Source organism: Nuphar pumila, chromosome 7 (assembly GCF_984573655.1).
Source record: "Nuphar pumila chromosome 7, dmNupPumi1.hap1.1, whole genome shotgun sequence".
In the NCBI taxonomy this organism is placed as follows: Eukaryota; Viridiplantae; Streptophyta; class Magnoliopsida; order Nymphaeales; family Nymphaeaceae; genus Nuphar; species Nuphar pumila.
This window is the reverse complement of record NC_143255.1, coordinates 95,026,292-95,050,998: the sequence shown is the minus strand read 5'-3', so window position 1 is coordinate 95,050,998 and position 24,707 is coordinate 95,026,292. Positions and strand designations below refer to the sequence as shown.

At 41.6% G+C, this 24,707-nt stretch overlaps 1 protein-coding gene across 1 annotated transcript; it reads left to right on the top strand.

The window, feature by feature from the left end:
- The first annotated feature begins 334 nt into the window (after positions 1-334).
- On the top strand, positions 335-23,579 carry LOC149832529 (5'-3' exoribonuclease 3-like). Its single transcript, XM_090013262.1, has 14 exons — positions 335-391; positions 2,191-2,293; positions 4,340-4,416; positions 4,522-4,684; positions 12,404-12,432; positions 12,532-12,651; positions 12,764-12,826; positions 13,057-13,203; positions 13,337-13,504; positions 13,722-13,799; positions 13,915-14,008; positions 20,619-20,980; positions 21,160-21,255; positions 23,475-23,579. The coding sequence occupies exons 1-14, from the start codon at positions 335-337 to the stop codon at positions 23,505-23,507; spliced, it is 1,590 nt and encodes a 529-aa protein (XP_089869388.1). The 3' UTR covers positions 23,508-23,579.
- Positions 23,580-24,707: the final 1,128 nt, after the last annotated feature.

Sequence of the window (24,707 nt, the reverse complement as noted above, 5' to 3'; positions counted from 1 at the left end):
ACTAAACTAACCTAAATATCCTCAAATGTGGCGCCACCCACTCTGGACCCATTTGAGTTTTTTAAAAACTCTACTTTTTAAAACTTTAAAAACCTAAGTTAAAATCTAAAGTAAAAATAGAAGTTTTAAAACCAAATTTTGACTCACCTAGACTCCTAACCTAATTAGGACTCTGACTAAACCTAGGCTAACTCCAACTTCTTCAAATGTGGCGCCAATGCAGCAGAAGTTATGTAAAATCCTTCAGAGTAATGAAAAAAAATCACCCAAAATCGGATGCAGAAGTCTGACTGAATCATTAAAATACTGCTATCTTGGAATTGATAGAGCGGAAATGGAGAAGAAAGAAGGCTCTGATATTGTTGGAATTGCTAAAATTGATCATCTTTGTGTGTGCTGCCATTGTGCTGTCACTGTTGTCCTTGCCCTCCGTTGAGGTAGAGTTCATCTCATTTTTGTTGCTCTTCTTCCTTTTTGCAGAAGGGGACTTTCCATTGGCTTCTTTGAAATGAAATGCTTGCCTTAAACCATGTGGTGCATGCCTCATGGAGCTTGTACTTCTCCTATGTAACCCGATGCATGGAACTTGTCCCTGCCCTGGGACCCCTACTCTACACAATGAGGCCACTATTTTTATCATTGAATTTAAAGTTTTGGTGTTATTTGTTTTCACTGGTGGCATATTTATGTTGCTTTAGGTTTATGTTTGGCAATATGTATTGAACCATAGTTTTTCCCAATATTTTGCAATGTCCACTAGAACTTTTTAAAATAAAGAATCTAGAAAATAGAGTATCACCAGGTGATTTTCTTTTTTTTTTGCTTTTAGGATTTTTCCATAACCGTCCCTAACATATAGGCGATTGGCAAATAAGTCCTTGTCTCATTGCCATTTTCATATTCACCCTTGCCCTTTTGGACGTTATGAGAGGTTTGTCTTTCTGTCTAGTTGACTTGAAGTTAACCGTGGTTAAATAAACATGGAAATGACAAAATTACCACTTGTTTCCACATCCATCCACCCTCTTACTGAGTTGCACCTATTTTATGCAAATTGTCAAACTAATCCACCTTTCGGCAGCAGGTCCGGTGTGGCCTGTGTGTGTAGTGCTATGCTTCTCTCCTCCTTCCTCGTGGATATTGGAAGACTTGAAACTTTCTATAACCAATCTGCTCAATGTTTTTTTTGTTCTGATTTCCTGGTCGAAATCACATTCTAGGTTTACCTTGATCTCTGAAATTCTCTGTAGGGATTTCTGGATACTTAAAAGATTAGAGTTTTTGGGTTTCTAAGGTTAGGATTTGGGGCTTGACAAATTTTTGGTGTTGAGATTAGCCAAGCTCAGGGGGGTGTTGCTTTCTCATTCGACCTTCTATTCCTTTTCTTGTTCCATATTTTTCTGATTTAATTTGTTGGTGATTTTTGTATCTTAAGGTTTTGGGTCAGCACACATATGAACTAAATCCTAAAAGGCTGTTATTGTCTTTTTTTGGCGGGATTTGATTTGTAAGGAAAGCTTGAACTTCTTTTTTGTTGAATCTTGAAGGAAGAAAGTGATTCTTTCCTTCCTTTAGTTTTTATTGGAAATGATTTTCAAATTCATGTTTGGTATAGAGAAATTAGGGATGTTTACTTATTGCGAATAGTAAAATGTTGTTGCATTCAACTCCATTTGTTCTAAACCCAATAATGAAATGGATACCATATGCCCTTTCCCATGTCATTCCTAATCATAGGAATCCAAGTTCCTGTGGGTGGTGGATTTTGGGTTCATATTTCTCAGTGGGTGGTGGAAAATCCTCACAATAAAAAAAGAGTTGGTTTTGGTATTATCTATGGAAAATATTAGCATATGGAACATCAACCTTTACGAAAATATGGAATATAAAAAATAAGAAGTATGACATTATTATTGTATCTTGATTATATCATGCTATTTCCAAATAAGTGATATTATGAAAATATGAAGGGCTAGGTTTACATTATATATATGAAAATTCAGCTTTTTGTATCAAGGTGGCCTAGCAGTTTGTGTTTGTGCCATTTCACATGCAAATTCAGAGAGAGAGAGAGAGTAATGTTTTCTTCAAGTTTGGACTTCATCTTGCAGTGCATACATGGCTATTTTAATGTAGCTTACTTGATTGTGTATATTGTCATAGTTAATTGATTTCTTTTTTGATGGTCAGCCTGCTCCAACTACCTTCAATGAGGTCTTCCAGTGCATGTTCGATTACATAGATAGACTTTTTGTGATGGTACGCCCAAGGAAGATTTTGTATATGGCTATTGGTGAGTTGTTGGATTTGGGCTGGTTTTAATCATGCTGTAAACTTGATAATGATATCTTGTAATAGGTTTCTTCCCTGCCCATGGTTAGGGATGGCAGTGGACCGGGGGAAAGCGGGGCCCCGCCCCGCCTCGCCCTGTTTGGACCGGGGATGGAGGCGGGGACGAAGGTTAAAATTCATCCCGGTCCAAGGGTGGAGGCGGGGATGGACTGGCACGTTCCCCCGCCCCGCCCCCGTTCTGGCCCATCCCCACCCCGGCCCTGTCCCATCCCCGTCCCGGCCCCGCCCCGCCCCATCCCCGTCCCGGCCCCGCCCCATCCCCGCCCCCAACCCTTTATATTTTTACTGTTTACTAACCCTAACTCCCTTCCCTAATTTCCTAACCCTGGAGCCGCCGAGCCGGGTTGTCGCCTCTTCCTCTTCCCCTTCCCCATCCCCATCCGCATTATCATTGTAGCCAGGCCGTCGCCGACCACCGTTGGCCGTCGCAGGGGGAGGCCTCCACCCTCATACTCAGCCTCCTCTACAAGCTCGACGGGAGGGCGGAGCTCTACCGAGACGTACCCCTCTCCTACCTCTTCCTTACGAATAATCTTCAGTACATCATTGTTAAGGTGCAGAGCTCCGATCTCCGACTCGTCCTCGGCGACGCTTGGGTGCGAATGCACACCAAGAAGCTTTGGCAGTACGTCGCTAACTACGAGCGCATGGCGTGGAGCGAGGTCGTGGCGGCCATGGCGGAGATGCCGGTGGTGATCGATGCCGAAAGCGCGAGGCGGGCTTTTCAAGCGGTTCAACTCCGCCTTCGCGGAGGCATACCGGGCGCAGACTGCGTCGATCGTGGTGGAGGACATGAAACGGGGATGAAGGCGGAAACGGGGACGGGGCGGGGACGGGGACGGGGTGGGGACGGGGACGGGGACGGGGACGGGGCGGGGGTGGAGGACATGAAACGGGGATGAAGGCGGGGTTGGAGGATAAAATCCATCCCCGCCGCGAAGGCGGGGCGAGGGTGGAGGATAAAATTTTGAGGCGGGGCGGGGGTGGAAACCTTGTCCCCCGCCCCGCCCCGCCCCGCCCCACTACCATCCCTACCCATGGTTTCAACACGATTGGGAAGCACTTTGATATGCTTCCTCTTGTTTTGGCTATTGAAGGAATGGCCATAGGTTGTTTCTTCATTAATTGCATGCTTTTTTGGCATCTTCGTAAATCTTTTAAATCAAGTGTTTGATGTCCTACTATGTTGTCTCTATTTGTCATAGTTGGCCTACTCTGTGACTCGGCGAGCCAACTTGGACGAGTTATTTTTTTCATATATTTGAAAATAAAATTACTTAAAAAAATACATTTAAACTAGTGAAAATAAAAACAAAACATAGAAAATATAATTTACATGAATTTTTGCTACTCAAGCTTTCCTATTATAGATCAAATTTAATTCCATAACTCAATAACCTTAGTTTCCAAGGTAATTTGGTGGAGACCTTGATCCAGATTTCATTCATACTACATGCTCAAGTCAAACAACTGGACCCTCAAAAGAAAAAAGAAAATAAAAGTTACCTCGTGGGCCATAGGGCCGTGCCACTTTTCCCTAGATCCACGTATGGTACCTGGATCCACATATATTTCATTGGCATTTAACATTTTAAATTCCCAAAAGGCAATTTTGTCAGAAGGAATTAAATGGGATTCAAAAAAACCGATGAGAGAATGAATCAAGTGGTAACGCGTAATCCCATTTGAATTAAATGGGATTCAAAAAGGAATTAAATGGTCATTGCTATTACTGTGTGTCATGTGTGCATGTAATAGTTAATGATAACTCGGGAACTCGTCCCGAGTGGAGTGGTTCACACAAGTTATGACCGAGTCCCAACCGAGTTTTGGTTCAAAACGTGTTAAACTTGAACTGCCACTCGGTTGGGGCCCCACTCGGACCGAGTTACCGAGTTGAGCGGTTCAAACCGGCGAGTTTGGCAACTATGCTATTTGTTTGACTTTTGTGTTTCTGGCCACATGACTGGTTCTTGAACTTGTGTAGATGGTGTGGCACCAAGAGCTAAGATGAACCAGCAGCGATCAAGACGGTTTAGGGCTGCTAAAGATGCTGCAGAAGCGGTACATTTGTAGTTATTGTTCTAGAAGAAGCTGTAGCTTCTTCTTCTTCTTCTTCTTCTTCTACTACTACTACTACTACTCACAAGCTTTGGTTGCTTCTTTGAGGCAGCAGAAGAAGAGCGCCTAAGGCAAGAGTTTGAGAATGAGAGGAGGTTACTTCCTCCTAAAGAGAGATCACAAGTTTGTGATTCTAACGTGATTACTCTTGTGACTGAATTTATGGCTATTCTATCAACGGCTTTGCAGTATTACATTCACCTATGTTTGAATTATGTGTTGGGCGAAACCCTGTAAATACAACAAGACAGGGAGCGTACCTGGATTCGCCATTGATCATGTAGGAAGTTCGGCGTTCTCCTCAGCCGGTCGACGCTCACAATGAGCCCAGGCCTAATGTCGACGGTGAGCAGGACCCGTTCTGCTGCGCCTGAATGCAGAACAATATTATGGCAGGGAATTGTTACGAAATCTCATCATTTTCGTAACCCCAAACCTCTTTATATAATGGAGAATTGAGCAGTTACGTGAATGTGGTCTCTCCACATTCACGTAACTCCCACCCACTACCTCCATTATCCAGTCACTTACGTGACCCACTAACAGGGTGTCAAACCGGGTCAGACTGCGGGTTGGACCCGTAACCCATAATGTCCAACATTCTCCCACTTGACCCATTGACACCAAAAGTGTACTAAATCGAGGTGTATACTGTTATCTCGATTTAATTCTTCATGTGGGTTCACATGCCACCCTTTATCACAAGGATGAATCGTATGAGTCAAGGATATGAACACCCCTTTATGAAATGTCATATTTCCTTGTACTACACTACAATTCACCTTCAGTGCTTAGGCATGTAAAGAAATTACCTTTATGAATAGGTTGGTCTCTCACCTATTCTATTGGTTCTTTAATATTGTTATTCTGCTATTCTCTCTATGCAAAATCAACAATAACTCAAAACCTTAGAGAATCAAAACATAAACACAAATGTGATTACATAATGTATTGTCATACATCAGAAGGAATCAAAAAGACCCATCCCCTTTACATGTTGGGAATACAATCCCGGTGCTAGCCCTTTAGTAAGGGGATCCGCAGTCATTTCCTTCGTCCCAATTGTATCAATACATACTAGATGATTCTCAGTCCTTTCTTTAACAACAAAATATTTTAACTCCATGTGTCGACACGATGTTGAGCTCTTGTTGTTATTTGAAAAGGACATGGTTGCTTCATTATCACAAAAGATCTTTAGTGGTCTCTCAATAGAGTCCACTATACCAAGACCCATAATGAAGTTCCTTATCCAAATGGCCTGTGACGAAGTCTCGTATAGAGAAATAAATTCTGCCTCCATGGTATGAGCAGCAGTGGTAGACTGCTTTCTGCTTCTCCATGAGACAGCACCACCCGCTAGAAGGAAAATGTATCCAGTAGTGGATTTTCTACTGTTAATACATCCTCCTAAGTCCGCATCAGAGAATCCAACGACCTCTAGATGGTCAGCTTTTCTGTAGGTCAACATATAGTCTTTCGTTCCTTGTAAATAGCACATGACCTTCTTCGCTGCCTTCCAGTGTGCAATGCCTGGATTTGACTGATATCTACCAAGCATTCCCACAGCAAATGCTATATCAGGTCAAGTGCAAGTCTGCGCATACTGTAAACTCCCAACTGCTGAAGCATATGGGACAACATCCATCTGAGCCTTCGCAATATCATCCTGAGGACAGTCCTTCAAGCTCAATTTATCCCCTTTCACTATAGGTGCCGAACTAGGAGAACAATTCTCTATCCCATATCTTTTAAGAACCTTAAGGATATAGGATTTCTGAGATAGGCCAAGGACACCCTTAGTTCTGTTACGACGGATCTCGATTCCAAGGACATAAGTGGCCTCACCCATGTCTTTCATATCGAAATGAGAGGAAAGAAAAACTTTTGTTTCATGTAAAAGACTCAAGTCATCAGTTGCAAGAAGAATATCGTCAACATATAAAACCAAAATTATGAACTTACTCCCACTAGTCTTAATGTAAATACACTGATCAACAATGTTTTCAGTGAATCCAAAGTTCATTATTACCTGATTGAACTTCTTATACCACTGGCGGGAGGCCTGTTTAAGTCCATAAATTGACTTATTCAATTTGCAAATTAAGTTATTTGAGTCATCTATACTGAAACCAGGAGGTTGTTGCATGTATACCTCCTCATCCAAATCCCCATTCAGGAAGGCAGTTTTCACATCCATCTGATGCAGCTCTAAATCAAAATGAGCTACGAGGGCCATGATTATCCTTAATGATTCTTTAGTTGAGACAGGAAAAAAAGTCTCATTATAATCAATGCCCTCTATCTGTGTGAAACCTTTTACAACAAGCCTAGCTTTGTACCTCTCCACATGACCTTTATAGTCTGTTTTGGTTTTGTAAACTCATTTACAACCAACAGGTCTAACTCCATCAGGTCTAGGTACAAGATCCCACACTTGGTTCTTTGCCATAGAGTCAAGCTCTTTTTTCATGGCATTGATCTAATGTGTTGATCTTTCACTTTCAATGGCTTCTGCAAATGTGAAGGGATCTTTATCAATGTCTATGAAATCATTTGACTCTTGTAAATACACCACATAGTTCGGATGGATAGCAGATTTCCTAATTCTGGTGGACCTCCATACAGGTGCTACATGTGGTTCAAAATGAACCTTTGTATCCTGTTGGTGTTGTATATCCTCATCAACAACCGGATCTAGTTGAGATTGATGTTCATTGACTGGACTTTCTCTTACATTACTCGAAGGAACAATGATAGAGAAAATCGGGTCATTATCCTCAGCAGGTGTAGAACCTGAATCCTGCATTTCCTCAAAATCAATATTTTGAGCTGCATCTATCCCAACAGAACCATTTTCAAGAAATCTTGCTTTATATGTTTCCACTATCTGTGGTGTATGAGATGGACAATAAAACCTAAAGCCTTTCGATCTTTCTGGATAACCAATGAAGAAACCACTAGTTGTCCTAGGATCAAAAGCTTTTATATGTGGGTTATACAATTTAGCTTCTGTTGGACATCCCCATATGTGCATATATGATAAAGAAGGTTTTCTACCTGTCCATAACTCGTAAGGAGTCTTTTGAACAGCCTTCGTAGGAACCTTATTCAAAATATGCACTGCAGTCCTAAGAGCTTCACCCCACAAGGTCAAAGGAAGGTTTGAGTGATTCAACATCACTCGAACCATTTCTTTAAGCGTACGGTTTCTCCTTTCAGCTACACCATTCTGGTAAGCACTACCAGGCATGGTATACTGAGGTACAATGCCTTCCTCTTTTAAAAACCGCGCTAATGGACCTTCCTTTTGTCCCATCTCAGTGAAACGACCATAATATTCGCCACCTCTATCTGACCTGACAATCTTAATAACTTCACCAGTTTGTTTCTCTACTTCTTTCTTGAAGTCCTTAAAAACCTGAAAGACTTCCGATTTTTCAGATAATAAGTAGAGATACATATACCATGAGTAATCGTCTATAAAGGTGACAAAATATTTTTCACTCGTATAACACGGTGAAAAATGGCCGCAGACATCCGTATGCACTATTTCTAACTTTTCATTGCTGCGTTTGGCATCTTTCTTATATGTGTTAGATTGCTTAGCCTTTATGCAGTCAACACATGGCTCTATATTCGTAAAATCAAGGGATCCAAGGATTCCCTCTTTCACGAGTCTTTGGACTCTCTCTTTCGAGATTTGTCCTAATCTCCGATGCCAAAGCAAATAGGATTGATCATCCTATAGACCACGTTTATTGCCAATCATTGTGTTCTCAATGGAGTGAGATTCCTGAATTTGGAGTTTGGTTCTTAATTGATAGAAACCATCACACATATATGCAGAACCTATATTCATTGAATTTTTCATAATAATAAGTTCAGATTTTTCAAATTTAAACACAAAATCAAACTTATCAAGTTTTAAAATTGAAATTAGGCTCCGACTATAAGATGGAACATAAAATGTATCGACCAAATCCAACATGAATCCCGACTCCAACACAATTCTGCAGGTCCCAACGCTCTTGACATGTGAACGCATCTTATTTCCTGAGAAGATGCTTTTTTCATGCTCCGTTGGTTCCCTTTTGTTCAGAAATGCCTGCAAAGAGTTGGCAATGTGCACTGTGGCACCAGAATCAATCCACCAACTATGCAATGGAACATGAATTAGATTGCACTCATGAGAAACAAATGACTTATTACCTTTATTTTCGAGTCATTTCTTGAACTTCAAACAGTTCACCTTCTTATGCCTTTTCTTTTTGCAGAAGAAACACTTTATAGAAGGGCCACCAAACTGGGATTTGGCTTTCGCCTGAGAGTTTGAACTCTCCCCAGTGGCTCTCTTCTGATTCTTCTTTTTGAAGGAGCTTTTCTTTGGCCTCGACCTCTGTTTATTCTTATGAGAGGCCATATGTGCACTTGGCACCCTCTCACCCTTCAACCTCTCCTCTTCCTCGACACACTTACTCAAAAGGTCATTAAAAGACCACTCATCGTTATGTGTGTTGTAGGAGATTTTAAAGGGTCCATACTCAGTAGGTAACGAGGTTAAGATCAGATGGACTAAAAACGAGTCAGAGATGGCGAACTTCATGTCATTCAGTTGAGTTGCAATATTCCTCATTTCCAGAATGTGCTGTCGGATGTGACTGTCACCAGCATATTTCATAGACACTAATTTGGACATGAGGGTACTGGCCCTTGCCTTATTAGAAGTGACAAACTGAGCCTCAATGGCTCCCAGAAATTCCTTCACAGTCCTACAGTGAGGAATTGCGCCTCGAATGTTCTTAGCCACCCGAGATTGCAAAAGCAACAGGCTAAGTCTGTTTGAGCGCTCCCACTTCTCAGAGGCAACCTTCTGATCAGCTGTACTCTGCTCTGTAAGAGTGGGAGGTTCGTCAATTCTAAGGGCCAAATCTAAATCCATATAGCCCAAAGTGAATAACACGATTTCTTTCCAATCAGAAAAATTCGATCCGTCTAAGATAGGGATACTACTAGAACCGTCGATATGGAAGGAACCTGATAAATCAAAGGAACGAAAAACGGAAAGATGTTACTATTATTGCTCAAACGAGACTCGTGTTGAAATGGTAAAAGTGAGACCCTTTATTTTCACATTTTCTGAGACAAGCATAGTTGAGTCATTATCGTTTCACTTTGGTGAAAACGATAATACTCATAATTGCTCCGTCTCTTCAATTCTCAAGGAATTGACTACAGTTGGTGAAACTAGTAGATCATGAATCCAGAGGCAACTCAGCATTGTACCTTTGGGTACGAACATGCTTCATGGGCTGGAATGCACATCTACTATCACACCCTGTGTAAATTTGGAACACAACGACCTACCTTTGGGTAGAATCGATGTTTCATAAATTCACACACAATCATAATTACGAATCTTAATACGGTTCAAAGAATCTTTAATTAACATGACTCAGATCACTTTGGTGATTACATGAATCGGTTAATCAAAATCTTTTACCGAAAAACCTATTCGTATTATGGAGCACACCCATGCACACATTTTAATACATGTATATTCATGACATAATATCAGTTCATACATCAACAAATATGCATAAACTAATTTTCATGAATTTAGTTACAATTCATGCTTAAAAATTATCATGCATAACTTAACCAACGCTAAATACATGAATTAACATGCATAAGTCATGCATTATTCAAAAATAAATACTTTATAAAGCATGAAATATAACAAAAGCATGCTCATATGGGTAAAACCCAGGGTCCACATGTAGGAATCGGTCTAGAAACACTCTGAACCGGTCTGAAACCGCCCCGAACCGGTCATCTAAGGGTCCGAACCGGTTCTGAACCTTATAAACTGATACTTAATATGAACAAAAGTTCATAAAACCCTATAACCGTATGCCAAAATCCCTGTATTTCTTTATATTTATGAAAACAGGGTCTCAGCATCTCGGAACCGGTGAAAAATTGGAAAGAACTGGTCAAAAACGGCTCCAAACCGGTTCCGGAAGAGGTCGGATCAGGTTCCTGATCCGATTCAGTCTCAATAGTGTTTGGATCATGTTTTTATGGATCCAACCCAGTTTTAAATGGGATTCGGGTCTGACCCGACCCATACTTGATACGGATCAGACCCGGCCCGAACAGAACCCGGGTTAGACCTAGTCTTAAACAGGCCCGGGTAGGCCCCGGTCCAAAACAGACCCGGTCCAAAACGAATACCGGGTTCGACCCGGTCCAAAACGGACCCGGGTATGACCCGGTCCAAACCGAATACCGGGTTTGACCCGGTTCAACATGGACCCGGGTACGACCCAGTCCTACATGGATCCGGGTAAGACCCGGTTCTACATGGATCCGGGTATGACCCGGTCCAAACCGGATACCGGGTTCTACCCGGTACAACATGGACCCGGGTATGACCTGGTCCTACATGGATCCGGGTATGACCCGGTCCAAACCGGATACCGGGTACGACCCGGATTAAACCAGATCCAGGTCCGACCCGGTCCTTAATGGTCCCGGATCGAACCCGATCCAAAATGGGTTTGGATCGGACCCGATCCTTTCCGGATCAGACCCAGACCCGATACCTTTATGGGTCTGGGTCAGATCCAAAAAGAAAAAGTGCCGACCCGATCCACCCAAAAGGGTTTGGATCGGGTCTGTCCACGGGTCGCCTCGCCGGACCCGATCCGGTCCGATTTTAAGGTTTCTGTTTCAGTTTTAGGGAAACCGAAAAGGGGGTTTTCGGTTTCCCCCTTTTTCGGTTTCACGGCGACCCACGTCGCCGTCACGGCGACCGGCGCAACTGCCGGCGACCTGCGTCACCCCACGGTGACGCCGGTCCGGTGACAGCCCCCCTGCTCGTCAGACAACGTCGCCCCACGGCGACGAGATGGATGAAGGGCATGGCAGTGCCTGCCAGTCCAGTGGCAGCCCCGGCGACATCAGCAAGGATGCCGCCGGCCAGTGGCTGCCCCTCCACGGCGAAAACCCACGGCGAAAACCCACCCCCTCCCCGACGACAGGTAAGGGTTTATATATATATATATATATATATATATATATATATATATATATATATATATATATATATATATATATATATATATATATATATATATATATATTTTATTGTCATCGCCGATTTTGCAGGTTCCTCCGGCGATGGGGTGGGTGTTCCGTGGCACGGGCAAGACCGCCGTCGTTGTCACCTGCAGCTTTCCGGCAAAATGTCTAGACGCCGACCAACCCGACAGCTCCGGCTATGATCCCGGCGACAGCAAAACCTCCCTGCATCCCAACGGCCACAGGTATAAAACGCAATTTTTTTTTGAGGTTTGCCAGAACAGGGAAAAAAGATGTCGCCCATTACGGTGACATTTGCTGGTGATGACTGTCGCCCCACAGCGACAGTCTGCCGCTTACCGGTGGTTGTCACCCCACGGTGACTCCACCGACGCCAAAACGCCGAAACGGCCTACGCAGCCACACGCAGTGGAAATGTGTGGCAGTGGGCCCATAACCCATTGTTGGGCGAAACCCTATAAATACAACAAGACAGGGAGCGTACCTGGGTTCGCCATTGATCATGTAGGAAGTTTGGCGTTCTCCTCAGCCGGTCGACGCCCACAATGAGCCCAGGCCTAATGTCGATGGTGAGCAGGACCCGTTCTGATGCGCCTGAATGCAGAACAATATTATGGCAGGGAATTGTTACGAAATCTCATCATTTTCGTAACCCCAAACCTCTTTATATAATGGAGAATTGGGCAGTTACGTGAATGTGGTCTCTCCACATTCACGTAACTCCCACCCACTACCTCCATTATCCAGTCACTTACGTGACCCACTAACAGGGTGTCAAACCGGGTCAGACTGCGGGTTGGACCCGTAACCCATAATGTCCAACATTATGATCCTGGATGGAGAAATATCAAGGTCATCTATTGAAGTTTTCAGATACAATGCAGTAAGATGATGTTATTGTTGTTCATGTTTTTAAACCAACTAATTCTTTATACTTGTGTTTTCTTGAAGGTAATGCTTTCAGATGCAAATTCTCCGGGTGAAGGAGAGCACAAAATTATGTCATACATACGCCTTCAAAGAAACCTGTGTGGTTATGACCCAAATACATGCCATTGCTTATATGGTTTGGTAGGTTTTCTATCAGACATTATTTTTCTCAGTAATCTAGTTGGCTGTCATGTAGTTAGTGTGTTCAGTTTCTAGTAGCATATTTATCCATTTTTTTGCTTGCAAAACACAGGATGCAGATCTAATTATGTTGGCTCTAGCTACACATGAGGTTCATTTCTCAATTTTAAAAGAGGCAAGTGGATTATTTACCCACTTATTCTAGAATTGTTGTACTGCTCGTGCTAACTTAAGAAATCTAATGAACATTTACATTCTGCCTAGCAATCTAATATGGTTTGACATTGTCAAATTTCTTGTGCTTAGAGTAGGGTGTTTTATGTCCAATTTCACTACATGTAATCCAGTTGATGTTGCAAATTTAAGTTAATTCTTTCTAGTGAAAAACATTTGTGGGTTGTCCAGATAGTTTTTACCCCTGGGCAGCAAGACAAATGCTTTTTATGTGGTCAAATGGGTCACTTAGCTGCTGATTGCCAAGGAAAAGAGAAGAGAAAATTTGGAGAGTTTGATGAAAAGAGTGCAGCAGCTTCAGTTACAAAAAAAACTTATCAGCTCTGAGATTTGTTTTGCCCCTTCCCTGCATCTAAGGATTCTGCAAACATGTTGTTTCTTCAGCATATGCACAACACATTAGAATTATTACTGGTGCTTGATGCTTTTCTTATTACTGGTCATCATTTTGCAGTTTCTCAACATTTGGACATTACGAGAATTCTTGGAATATGATTTTAGAATCCCTAATCCTCCTTTCAAGATTGACTTTGAACGCATAGTGGATGATTTCATCTTTACAAGTTTTTTTGTTGGCAATGATTTTCTTCCACATATGCCCACGCTAGAAATTCGCAAGGTAGGTTTTCATTTTTCTTTTGTTTGCCAAATGCATCTTGTGAATGTTTTCCATGTTAGAAGATCATCTCTTTCAATATGATTTTTGTCTACATAGAAGGTATTTAATCTGTGTTCTATAGGTTCTCTTTTTCTCTGCTGACTTTAGTTTGTAGCAGTCAAATATATCACATGTATTGACCACATGTCGAATCTCTGTTATATGTTTTGCTGATTAGGGTGCAATCAATTTGCTCTTGGCTGTGTATAAAAAGGAGTTCAGGGCAATGGGTGGATATCTAACCGATGCCAGTAAGGTAGTGAGGGTTTTCATTCTCTAGTATGCTCTTTGGTGCCATCATATCAAATATTTAATGCATCTGCCTTATTTGCTGCTAATCCCCAATCTTTGTGTATGATTGTTGTCTGTAGCCAAATCTGAAGAGAGTTGAGCATTTTATTCAGGCAGTGGGATCATATGAACAATTTTTTCAGAAAAGGGTCCGACAGACTCCGACTTCATCAAGTCTGTGTTTATTTTTTGTTTCTACATATTGGTGGGGCTCGCTATTGAGAACCTATTTTTGAAGCCTAGGTAACTATGTTTCTTGTAGTTTGCAGTATGTGTCAATCTTTTCTAGCTTGTGCCTAATAATTGGGTGGGGACAGTTTATTCTAATACTTTGTAGTATTCGGCACCTCTAGTCCCTTATTATGTCTACATGGAATTCAATGAAAAGATGCTTATTTATTATTAAAAAATTTAGATGGATTCATCAAATGTCTTGTCAGTATCTTGTGGTGTGATTTACATTACTTCTAGTTTTTTGTCTTTTATTTCCCATTTTGAAAGGATTTCTGCTACAATGCGTGCCATGCAACTTAGTAGTGTTCTATCAAATTTATCTGGACTTCTTATTTGAACTATTTTGTGTGTTTTTTGAGGAAAAAAAAAAATTTATTCAATTGAAGGTGATGAAGAGTCACCAAAATACATTCAGGCTTGAGAACTGGTGAAAACCAAAGGGCCAATTCTAGAAATACCGTTTCAAGTAATTTCATCCCCCCAAAACTGATTTAGTACATATGTCTGTATCCACTTGAATTCTTTGATGAAGTACGGTAAGATTTATATTGGATATTATTAAATATCCAGTTGTGTCTTTCCCACCAAGCTGTCTACCAAACGGACAACAGTCATTACCTCCAGATTTTCTGCCATCATTTTGATTTCTGTGAGCTGTTTAGGGTCCCAAAGTAGTTCTCTAAATCATGATGCAGTACAGACCTCAAGCTGGATCTGTGGCCAGGCAAGCTTGAATAGGCTTGGAAAGAGTTACAGAACCGAAATAGGTGAATTGCTGACTCTTCAGCTTATATACACATGGCACACTTATTAGGCATTTGGATGCTGAACCTCTTAAGAGTTTGGTGTATGAATCCTTCCATGCACAAGCCCACCCAAAAATGGCTTCTTTAGGTGAAGCCCCACAGACCCACAGCACCCACTTAGGTAATAGATTCATACCTGATTCTAGCTCAGCTGTATAAAGGGATGAGGTGGAGTAGATACCGCCTTTTGTTAATTTCCAGCTAGCGCCATCACACTGATCAGTAAACTTTAAGTTAAGGCTCTATCACGAAACCAATGACACCTAGTTTATGCACAAGTGCTGTATCCCATTTGGTAACAAACCGGTGGTAATTTTGCGCATTGACATTTAAGCTCAAGGTCATAGCAAAGCAACAACAACAACAACAACAACAACAACAACTACGCCTTCATCCCAAAATAATTGGGGTCGGCGATATGAACCAAAAAAGGAAATCATTATGGGTCTTCCACATGAATCCTTCTCCTCCAATCATTTCTATCCAATGCCATGTCCTTGGTGAGGTTCAAAGCATTCATATCCTTTCCTATCACCTCCATCCATGTCTTCCTAGGCCTACCCCGACCTCTTTTAACTAATATATTTTCCCCCTTCTCCATCCTTCTAACTGGAGCATCATTAGGCCTTCGCCGAATATGTCCAAACCACCGTAAATGATTCTCTCTCATCTTATTTTCAATGGGTGCAACGCCTACCTTCTTACGTATCTCCTCGTTCCGAATCTTATCTTTTATTGTATTTTCACACATCCATCTCAGCATACACATGTCAGCTACACTCATTTTTTGAATATGATGTCTCTTGGGAGCCCAACATTCCATACTATATAGTAAAGCAGGCCTAATAGTCGTCCTATAAAACTTTTCCTTCAACCGCAATGGCATTCTACGATCGCACAACACTCCAGTTGCACTTTTCCATTTCATCCACCCAACCTTTATCCTATAATTTACATCTCCATCAATTTCTCCATACTTTTGAATGACAGATCCCAAATATTTGAAACAATCATCCACCAGTATTTCTTGCTCACCAAGCTTCACTACACTCCCATCATTACTTCGTTGCTTACTAAACCGACATTCCATGTATTCTGTCTTACTCTTACTCAACTTAAAACCTCTTGCTTCCAATGTCTGTCTCCATAATTCTAACTTAGCATTAACCCCAACTCTAGACTCATCAATCAAAACAATATCATCAGCAAACAACATACACCACGACACATTTTCTTGAATTGATCTCATAAGCTCATCCATCACTATAGCAAATAGGAAAGGGCTTGAAGCAGATCCTTGATGTAACCCAACCGTTATAGGAAAATTGGTTGTCACCCCTCCACAAGTGCGGACATTGGTTACTACTCCTTCATACATATCTTTAATTATTTTAATGTACTTGAGAGAAACACCTTTCTTCATCATTGTCCACCAGAGAACGTCCCTAGGTACTCTATCGTATGCCTTCTCTAAATCAATAAAAACCATATGCAAATCTTTATTCCTCTATTTCTCTCGATAAGTTGTCTAAGAAGATGTATAGGTTCCATAGTTGATCTTCCAGGCATAAAACCAAATTGATTCTCCGATATCATGACAACCTTCCTCAACCTAGACTCAATCACCCTCTCCCAAAGTTTCATAGTATGACTCATGAGTTTTATACCACGATAGTTTGTGCAATCTTGTATATCACCCTTATTTTTATATAGAGGCACCAAAGTACTCTTCCTCCACTCATTAGGCATCTTATTTGTCTGCCAAATCTTGTTAAAAAGATTTGTCAACCATTCTAAACCTTTCTCTCCCAAGCATTTCCAAGCCTCGATACGAATACCATATGGGCCAACTGTCCTTCTTGATTTCATTTTCTTCAAAGTCTCTGCAATTTCTTTCTTTTGAATCTTGCGCATGAAGTCACGATTCATCTCATGAAAAGGAATAGAGAAGTCTCCAAGATCTTGAGCATGACTTTCATTAAATAGCTTATCAAAATAATTTTTTCATCTCTCCTTAATCTCCTCATCTTTGACTAAAACCCTTTGTGTTTCATCTTTGATACATCTAACCATACCCAGATCCCTCGATTTTCTATCTCTCATCTTTGCAAGCCTATAAATATCCTTCTCGCCTTCTTTGGTATCCAACTTGTCATAAACCTCCTTATATACCTTATCCCTCGCGTTCCGAACTACTTTTTTAACTTCCTTCTTTGCTATCATATACTTCACCAAATTCTCCTTATCGCGACTCTTACTTAGATTTCTATAACACTCTCTTTTAACCTTAATAGCAAATTTGACATCCTCGTTCCACCACGATGTATCCTTACCTAGCGGTGCACCGCCTTTAGACTCACCCAATACCTCCTTAGCCACCTTTCTCATGCCACCCGCTATCTTATTCCACATTGATTTTGAATCCTCCTCGAGACACCAATCAGCTTCCTTAACTACCTGCTCTACAAACATTCCTTGTTTAGCTCCTTTCAGTGCCCACCACTTAATTCTAGGATCTACCCTATGTCTATCCCTTTTGCGGCATTGTCTAATTCTAAGATCTAAAATTAAGACTCTATGTTGTATAGCTACACTTTCTCCCGGTATAACCTTACAATCGATGCAACAACCCCTATCTCTCTTTCTAAGTAGGAAAAAATCTATCTGACTCGTATTAACCCCACTTTTAAATGTTACTAAGTGAGACTCCCTCTTCCTAAACCAAGTGTTTGCTAAGATCATATCATAGGACAAACCAAAATCTAAAATTCTTTCTCCACTTTCGTTTCTTTCTCCTATACCATAGCCTCCATGGATACTCTCAAAACCATCCCTACTAATGCCTACATGCCCATTAAGGTCATTGCCGATAAAAAGCCTTTCTCCATAAGATATCCCTTGTACTACTCCATCTAAATCTTCCCAAAATTGAAGCTTAATGGAATCATCTAAACCTACTTGAGGAGCATAAACACTAATAATGTTAATAATATATGTACCTAATACTAATTTAATAAGTAAAATCCTATCACCCTTCCTACGGACCTCAACTACATTATCTATAAACTCACGACTCATAACAATCCCTACTCCATTCCTATTCCTATTTATTCCTGTATACCAAATCTTATATCCCCAAGGTTCTATCACTTTTGCTTTCTCACCTACCCATTTGGTCTCTTGTAGACATAAAATATCAATCTTTCTCCTACACATAACATCTACTAACTCTACCAACTTACTAGTTAAAGACCCTATGTTCCAAGAGGCTAACCTAAGTTTATGGTCTTGGACTAACTTCTTTACCCCCACCCGTCCAACAAAGTGAGGGAACCCTTGCCTATTTGACACCACACCCGGGCGCCGGTGTGACGCGTCGCTTCCGGGCGACGACCTAGCAACCCTTGCCCATTTATCACTGCCTCCGGGCCTATAGAGTACAACGTGTCGCTCAGTAGGGAACGCCCCAACGAAATTCTCATATTGGTTCATATTCATAGGGTATGATTAAGTTTTTATGCTAGCTGTCACAGGCCTACCGCAACTCTCCTCCTTTATCCGGGCTTGAGACCGACAGTGTATAACTAAACAGTTATACACAGGCGGAGTTAAGGTCATAGAAAAGCAGTGGACAAAAATTTGGTTTCATTGAGAGCAGTGTTGTGAAAAGCGTTGAGGCGTAGCGAGGCGCTCCACCAAAATCTAAGGCGAGGCGTAAGCCTCGAGGCGCAAAGCGTAAGCCTCAAAAAAAAAAATTTAACTTAAAAAAACTATAAAAATTATCTAAAATTATAAATAAATAAGAAATGCTTTATTGATGAAGTACCAACCAACACGAAATAAAAAATCTCAAATAAATACGGAAAAATATGAGATAATTAGTATAAAGAAAAATAATGTCTATATTTTTTTTATAGAAAGAAAAATTTAGACAAAACCTTAGCTTATATTAGTATCTTTTCTGGGGTACATTAATTCACGGGAAACAAAACTAGGAGACAAAATTCTGCACAAAATTTCATATCAACAATAACAAATCATACTTCACAGAATATTTGCAATGTTTAGAGAAAAAACTGAAGCAAAACATCAACGAGAGAGACATTAACTGGAGGAAATCAAGGCAACGTGGATATCTTGAGAGAAAAAAATGAAAAACATAAAAACTACTTTAACTACAATGTGATTTTTATACAAGCTCTCCAACTCCACCAATTTAATGCAGCTCGCACATGGTATCTGACCTACCAATTACGATCTAAGAACAACTGAAGCTTGATATGGGAACACCTAGAAACAAAAAAACATATTTGCAAAAAATATATTTACGTGCAAATCTGTTGGTTATAGCAATATATGGCAGGGGCTTGGCCCCTGTCTGCTATGACCAACAAATGGCAGGGGCCGAGGCCCCTACTAGAAACAAAAAGCATGCAAGGGCTTGGCCCCTACCTGCCTTAACCAATAGATGGCAGGGGCCGAGCCCCATGCCTGCCTGAAACAATATATGGCACGAGCCTCGACCCCTGCCTGACTGAACCATAGAATGGCCTCTGCTAGAAACAAAGCCTAACGAAAATCATATATGGCAGGGGAGAAGGCCCCTACCTGACAGGGACCACAATCGGCAGGAGCCATGGGCCTGCTTGTCGGAATAAATCGCATGGCAGGGGTCGTGCCTGTGCCTGCTACAGAGATTCAAGAGAGGGAGGCAAACACGAAGGAAAAAGAATGAAGGGGGTCGGGTTACCTGGGGTATGGCTGCTTCCGGCGTCGCAGCTGCTTCCGGCGAGAAGGAGGAGGCCGATAAGGGAGAGATGCTAGAGAGGGACTGCGAGAGGGGCTGCGAGAGAGAGGGAGAGATTGTGAGAGACGAGAGAGAGAGGGGCTGCAAGAGACTATTTAGGGACCCCGACCCTCGTTAGGGTCGGGGGCAAGATTTTAATTATGGTCAAATGAGGGCCTTGACCCTCATTTGACCAAAATTATGAGGCGTGTGCGCCTCACACTGAGGCGTGCCTCGCCACAAGGCGTACGCCTCAAGGCCTCTGAGGCGTACGCCTCTCTGTATTTGCGCCTCAAGCCTGCACCTCAAGGCACAAAGGCCCTCGCCTTGAGGCGAGGCGCGCTTTTTGCGCCTTGAGGCGCGTTTTTAATAACACTGATTGAGAGTATTGGTTCATGGAAAGTTCATATCAGATGGCAAAACCTGTCTGCACTGATACCAGATGGAAAATAAAAAAGATAGAAACTAGATGTGAGAGTACTGGTTATCATTTTAAAAGTCCATATCAGTTGGGTTATCATTTATAGGCTTGAGAAGAATCAACCCAGGTGTTGAAAGAATGTATACTCAAGAGTCTTGGCTATCAAACCTGTTAGCTTGACTAGATGGTACCTATTGATTGGGAGACTATCCAACTGTCTACTTGGTCTTGTGCTGTGTCACCGTGTACAGTCAACATTTGGCGACTGTGTTTGTCTGAAATCATAACCTTATTAAAGGCATGATTAGTCTGCTGAGTCTCGCTTGACTTGTCTCAACCAAATTGAATCTAATTTTTCTTGTTGACTTGCTGATCTATGAAATTTCAAACAGTGTTGAATACATAAATTTGGATGCAAATTTTGCTTTTCTATAGTGGTTGTATTTTATGCTGGAAATAGGATTATCTTTTGTTCCATGTTAGAAAATGGATTATCTTACTTGTTATGTTGTCTCGAAAATTTCCAGTGCTAGGTAGAGAGAATCAAGCGTGAAAAAGCTCAATCTATGCATGGAGATGATGTGGAACCACAAATTTGTCCTGATTCTTTAGTTCCAGTTACTCGTTTTCGTGGCTCACGACTTGCATCAGCCCCTGTGGCTTCTCCATATCAAAACGTGGGATCTGCTAACAAGTCTGCGACTGCTATGTCTAAGAAAGAGAATCAACTTGGGCATGCTATGGATGGCATGTCAGGACTCAAGATAAATGTGGAGCAATGTGGCACATCCTGTAAAAAAGAACCTTCTGTTCGAGCTCATAAAGTTGCCCGTGTTTCTGTACAGGGGGCTAGTGTTGGTGCTGCTATTGTTGCAGCTGAAAACAGTCTTGAGGTGGAAGTATGCTCATCCTTTCTGTGGTTGAAGTTAGTTTCATGCTTTTGTATTTTTAAGAGTCCATCTAATCGATGATAGTATGCTATTTATATTTATATTACATGTAATATTATGAAATTTTTGGCTGTTGCAGTATGGCTGGAGATCTGCTTATTGGATTCACAACTTATTTTGGTTGGCAGGTTCATGAAAACAAAGAGGAGCTGAAAGCAAAGCTCAAATATTTACTTCGAGAGAAGTCTGATCTTTTCAACTCTGAAAATCAAGATGAAGACAAGGTTTGAAGAAGTTGATTTTATTATGACCTGGCAGCCAAACAAGTCAACATTCCCTTGCACAATACTCAGCTGAATAACCTTCCTGAGAAGTGAGAAGCTTACTGGGGCCCTCCCCCCTTATATTGAACAAAAGAGGAGAGAGTGGGTTACCTTCATTCGCTTGAAATAATCTCCACACACACTATTGATGAACATCACAACAGAAGCCAAATCTAGCAACCCACGTATCTGCATCCTCCAGCTATCCCCCTAGAATAGGTCTTCTCCATGGGCATGCAGTAAAAAAGTCCTAATTAAGTGAATCAAGCGCCTCTCTGTATTTACTTTCCAAAGAAGGTTGGTTGCTTAGAATGCTTGGCTAAGTGTATTGCCATATCAGCAATGATATGATACTGTGAACAAACCTCTCGTGAATACTTGTTGGAAAATCTCCCATGAACATCTCCTACACCACCCATTTGGTTTCTTTACCAAAAGGAGAGCTTCCACGAACAACCACTAGGCCTTGTCAAGACTAACAAAATCTAGATTCATGTCTAAGGATGAATCCAAAGAAGTTCTGCTTAAATTTTCCTTTAAAAATGAATACAAGTCACCAGATTTAAAACCTGATCTTCAAATCTGACATGGGAAAAACTGTTTATTGAGCTCCTCAAGGAAGCCATCACGTGAAAGAAACATGTTTTTGGTGCTCGTATTTCAACCAAAACGCAGGAGTCCTATGTTCCCATTTCAGCTCCTCTCTCAGCCTCTAGTTAGAAAATAACCTGTTGGCGATCCTGAAAATCAATCAAGTCAATCCCAAGAATATCTTCCTGCAATTCTATTAGTCTGCGCTCCAGTTAATCCTTGCCGTTGGATCAACCCCTCTACTGCACCTCCAAGTCGCAAGATCACTCCTGACCAGTTTGAGTTTCCTCATGATAACAAGGGCCACCCATCTACTTGACAGCGGAGATCTCCACCACATTTGACATTCATTCTTTTAGTTCAACAATAGACATCCACCAGTTTGGCCACCCATCTACTTGACTATGGAGAGCTCCACCACCGTTGACATTCACTCTTTTATTTTCAACGATAGACATTCACCAGTTTTCCCATTGGAAAGTTCTCCCCCTCCTATGCTATTGCTCCCAGAAAGGTTTGTCTGAGTTGTGATATGAAATAGTACATGGCTCAATATGCTAGTGTAGCCCTGACCACTTCTCTTTGCTAGAAAGCAATGCAACTTGTGCTTGCACAAGCACGGAGGCGATCTGTTTTCTACAAAGAGAAGTATTCCCCTGAAAAAGGGATGTCCAGAAGTCCCTATCTGAAAATCATGATCTCATGGTGAGGCCCCTTGTTGAGACATCAATCCTGTCAGCCAAGGTGAGGATCATGGTAAAATCAAACCCCCTTGGTGCGTGCGTGTCAAGGCAGGAAAATTATACCTCCATCTCATTGAGCTCTGCCCAGAATAAGGTTCTTATCACTGGTAACCAGGTCATGCACCATAGTGATCATAAAAAGGGCTTGTGTGAAACCTCTCTTGAAATGTAGCGTGATAGAGATCTACCCATGTGACTGACAAAACCCCCTAGAGACTGGTTTTAGAGCATCAAAAGATCCCATGTTTTCCCACAGCAAGGAGAACAATCAAGTAGGGATTTATCCAGATTGAGGTTGATGGTAGTTTGTCCTTGATTCTAAGTTCGTCTTTGAGATGCAGAGGACACTGGAATTATTTTCTGAAATTTACTAGGAATTTTCTGCAATGTTGACCACAGATACCCCAAATTTTTCACATACATATTTTTGTTGGCACCTAGCATATGCATTGCTCCAACATTCACTCTGACTTGATTGGCTGCCTTCCCTCATTATCCTGAAGCAATAAGCAAAACTGCAATCCAAACCATTGTCCCGTCCAGCCCTACTGCGTCTAATACCACCAATCTTCCTCTCCTTGTCCATGACTTAATGTTAAATTACCAAGATCCAACTCGGTGATGCCCAAATGCCCATTGCTTCCAGCATGGATCCAAGCAAGTACATCATCCTCCAACACCAAATAGAATGTGCTTTGTTATGTTCAAGATTCTATTTCATTTTTTATGAATTTTATTCTCTCTCTGACATCTTTTATCTTTAATTTTCCCTTTCGTTAAAATTGTCATCTTCTTTATAGTACCATATGCCTTTTGAGAGACATCTGATTGTAGGGCTCCTTGCAGTGGTGGCATGAATGGATATTTGTCTCTTTGTAATGGAGATGCATGCCCCCCAATTTTCCGATCTCCTGTCACAGGAATGGAAGATATCGCACAAAATCAAGTCCTGTAAGTTAATGTTGTAAAAAGTTATTTGATCAAGTAGATGTGCTACTTGGGACCGTATTCAAACAATGCAACCTGTATCATTTGAAACTCTTTTCACTTTGCTCTTACGACATGCAGACTGTCACAATGGGGGATGTGAGGCCAACACCTGTACTTTGGCATGAAGATAATAGAAAGTAGCCATGGGAGAATGGAAGGTATGCATTTATTGGCGTAATGCTTGTGAAATGGTTCCAAACGGGGATTAATCCTCTTGACTATTTCAGGCAGAGACCTCCTGGAACCATTTCTGGAAAACAGCTTGGAGATGCAGCTCATCGCCTCATGGTCAACAGCTTACAGTTGAAAATGGAGCTGAGCCGGTGCACATGCATTATGATAATGGCGGTTTAGTCGGTATTTCTTCTCCATACCAAAATGGCAGATATCATAATCAACACCAAAGGCCACCAAGGGAGTACATCAATCGTGAAGAAAGATTTGCACCATCTGCTGCCCAAAGGCATCCAAACCATGCTTACGGGCAGGGTTATGCTAATCCATCTCTAGGATACGTACAGGAACATTGGCAATCTCAGACATATCATACGCCATATCAGAATGGTGGGGTACCGGCAGTACCTTATGGTGCCGTGCCTGCACAGAGACCATTTGCTCCACAGTATGCACCACCCCAAGGATATGGGGGCTATGGAAATTATGGATCAAGCGCAGCAGCACCACCGACTCGATGGGGACATTATGGAGAGCAACCAGTTCGAGGGTCTGCTCCACACCAAGCGGGTGCTAGCAGAGGTTATGCTAACTCACAACCTACTTCTAACAGGTACTCATCTGTAGATAGGAATGGTAACAGAAGACCTCCATATGGCTGCTACTAGTCTCTTCCTATGACAGCGGACATGGAGTTCTGCCTGAGTTCGGAAAGGGATTACTCTAACATTAGATGTTGTATGATAGCAATCTGGGTGGTTTCATTTTTCTTATGCATCCGATGTATTCTTTTATTATAGATTAATTCTAGGAATAGATGATCAGAGCCTAATCCAGCCTTTTCTGTTGAATTATGTTTGGGCCGATGCGGCCATTGTATAATATGAACATGGAAAGTTTCCATTTTCCTTCTTT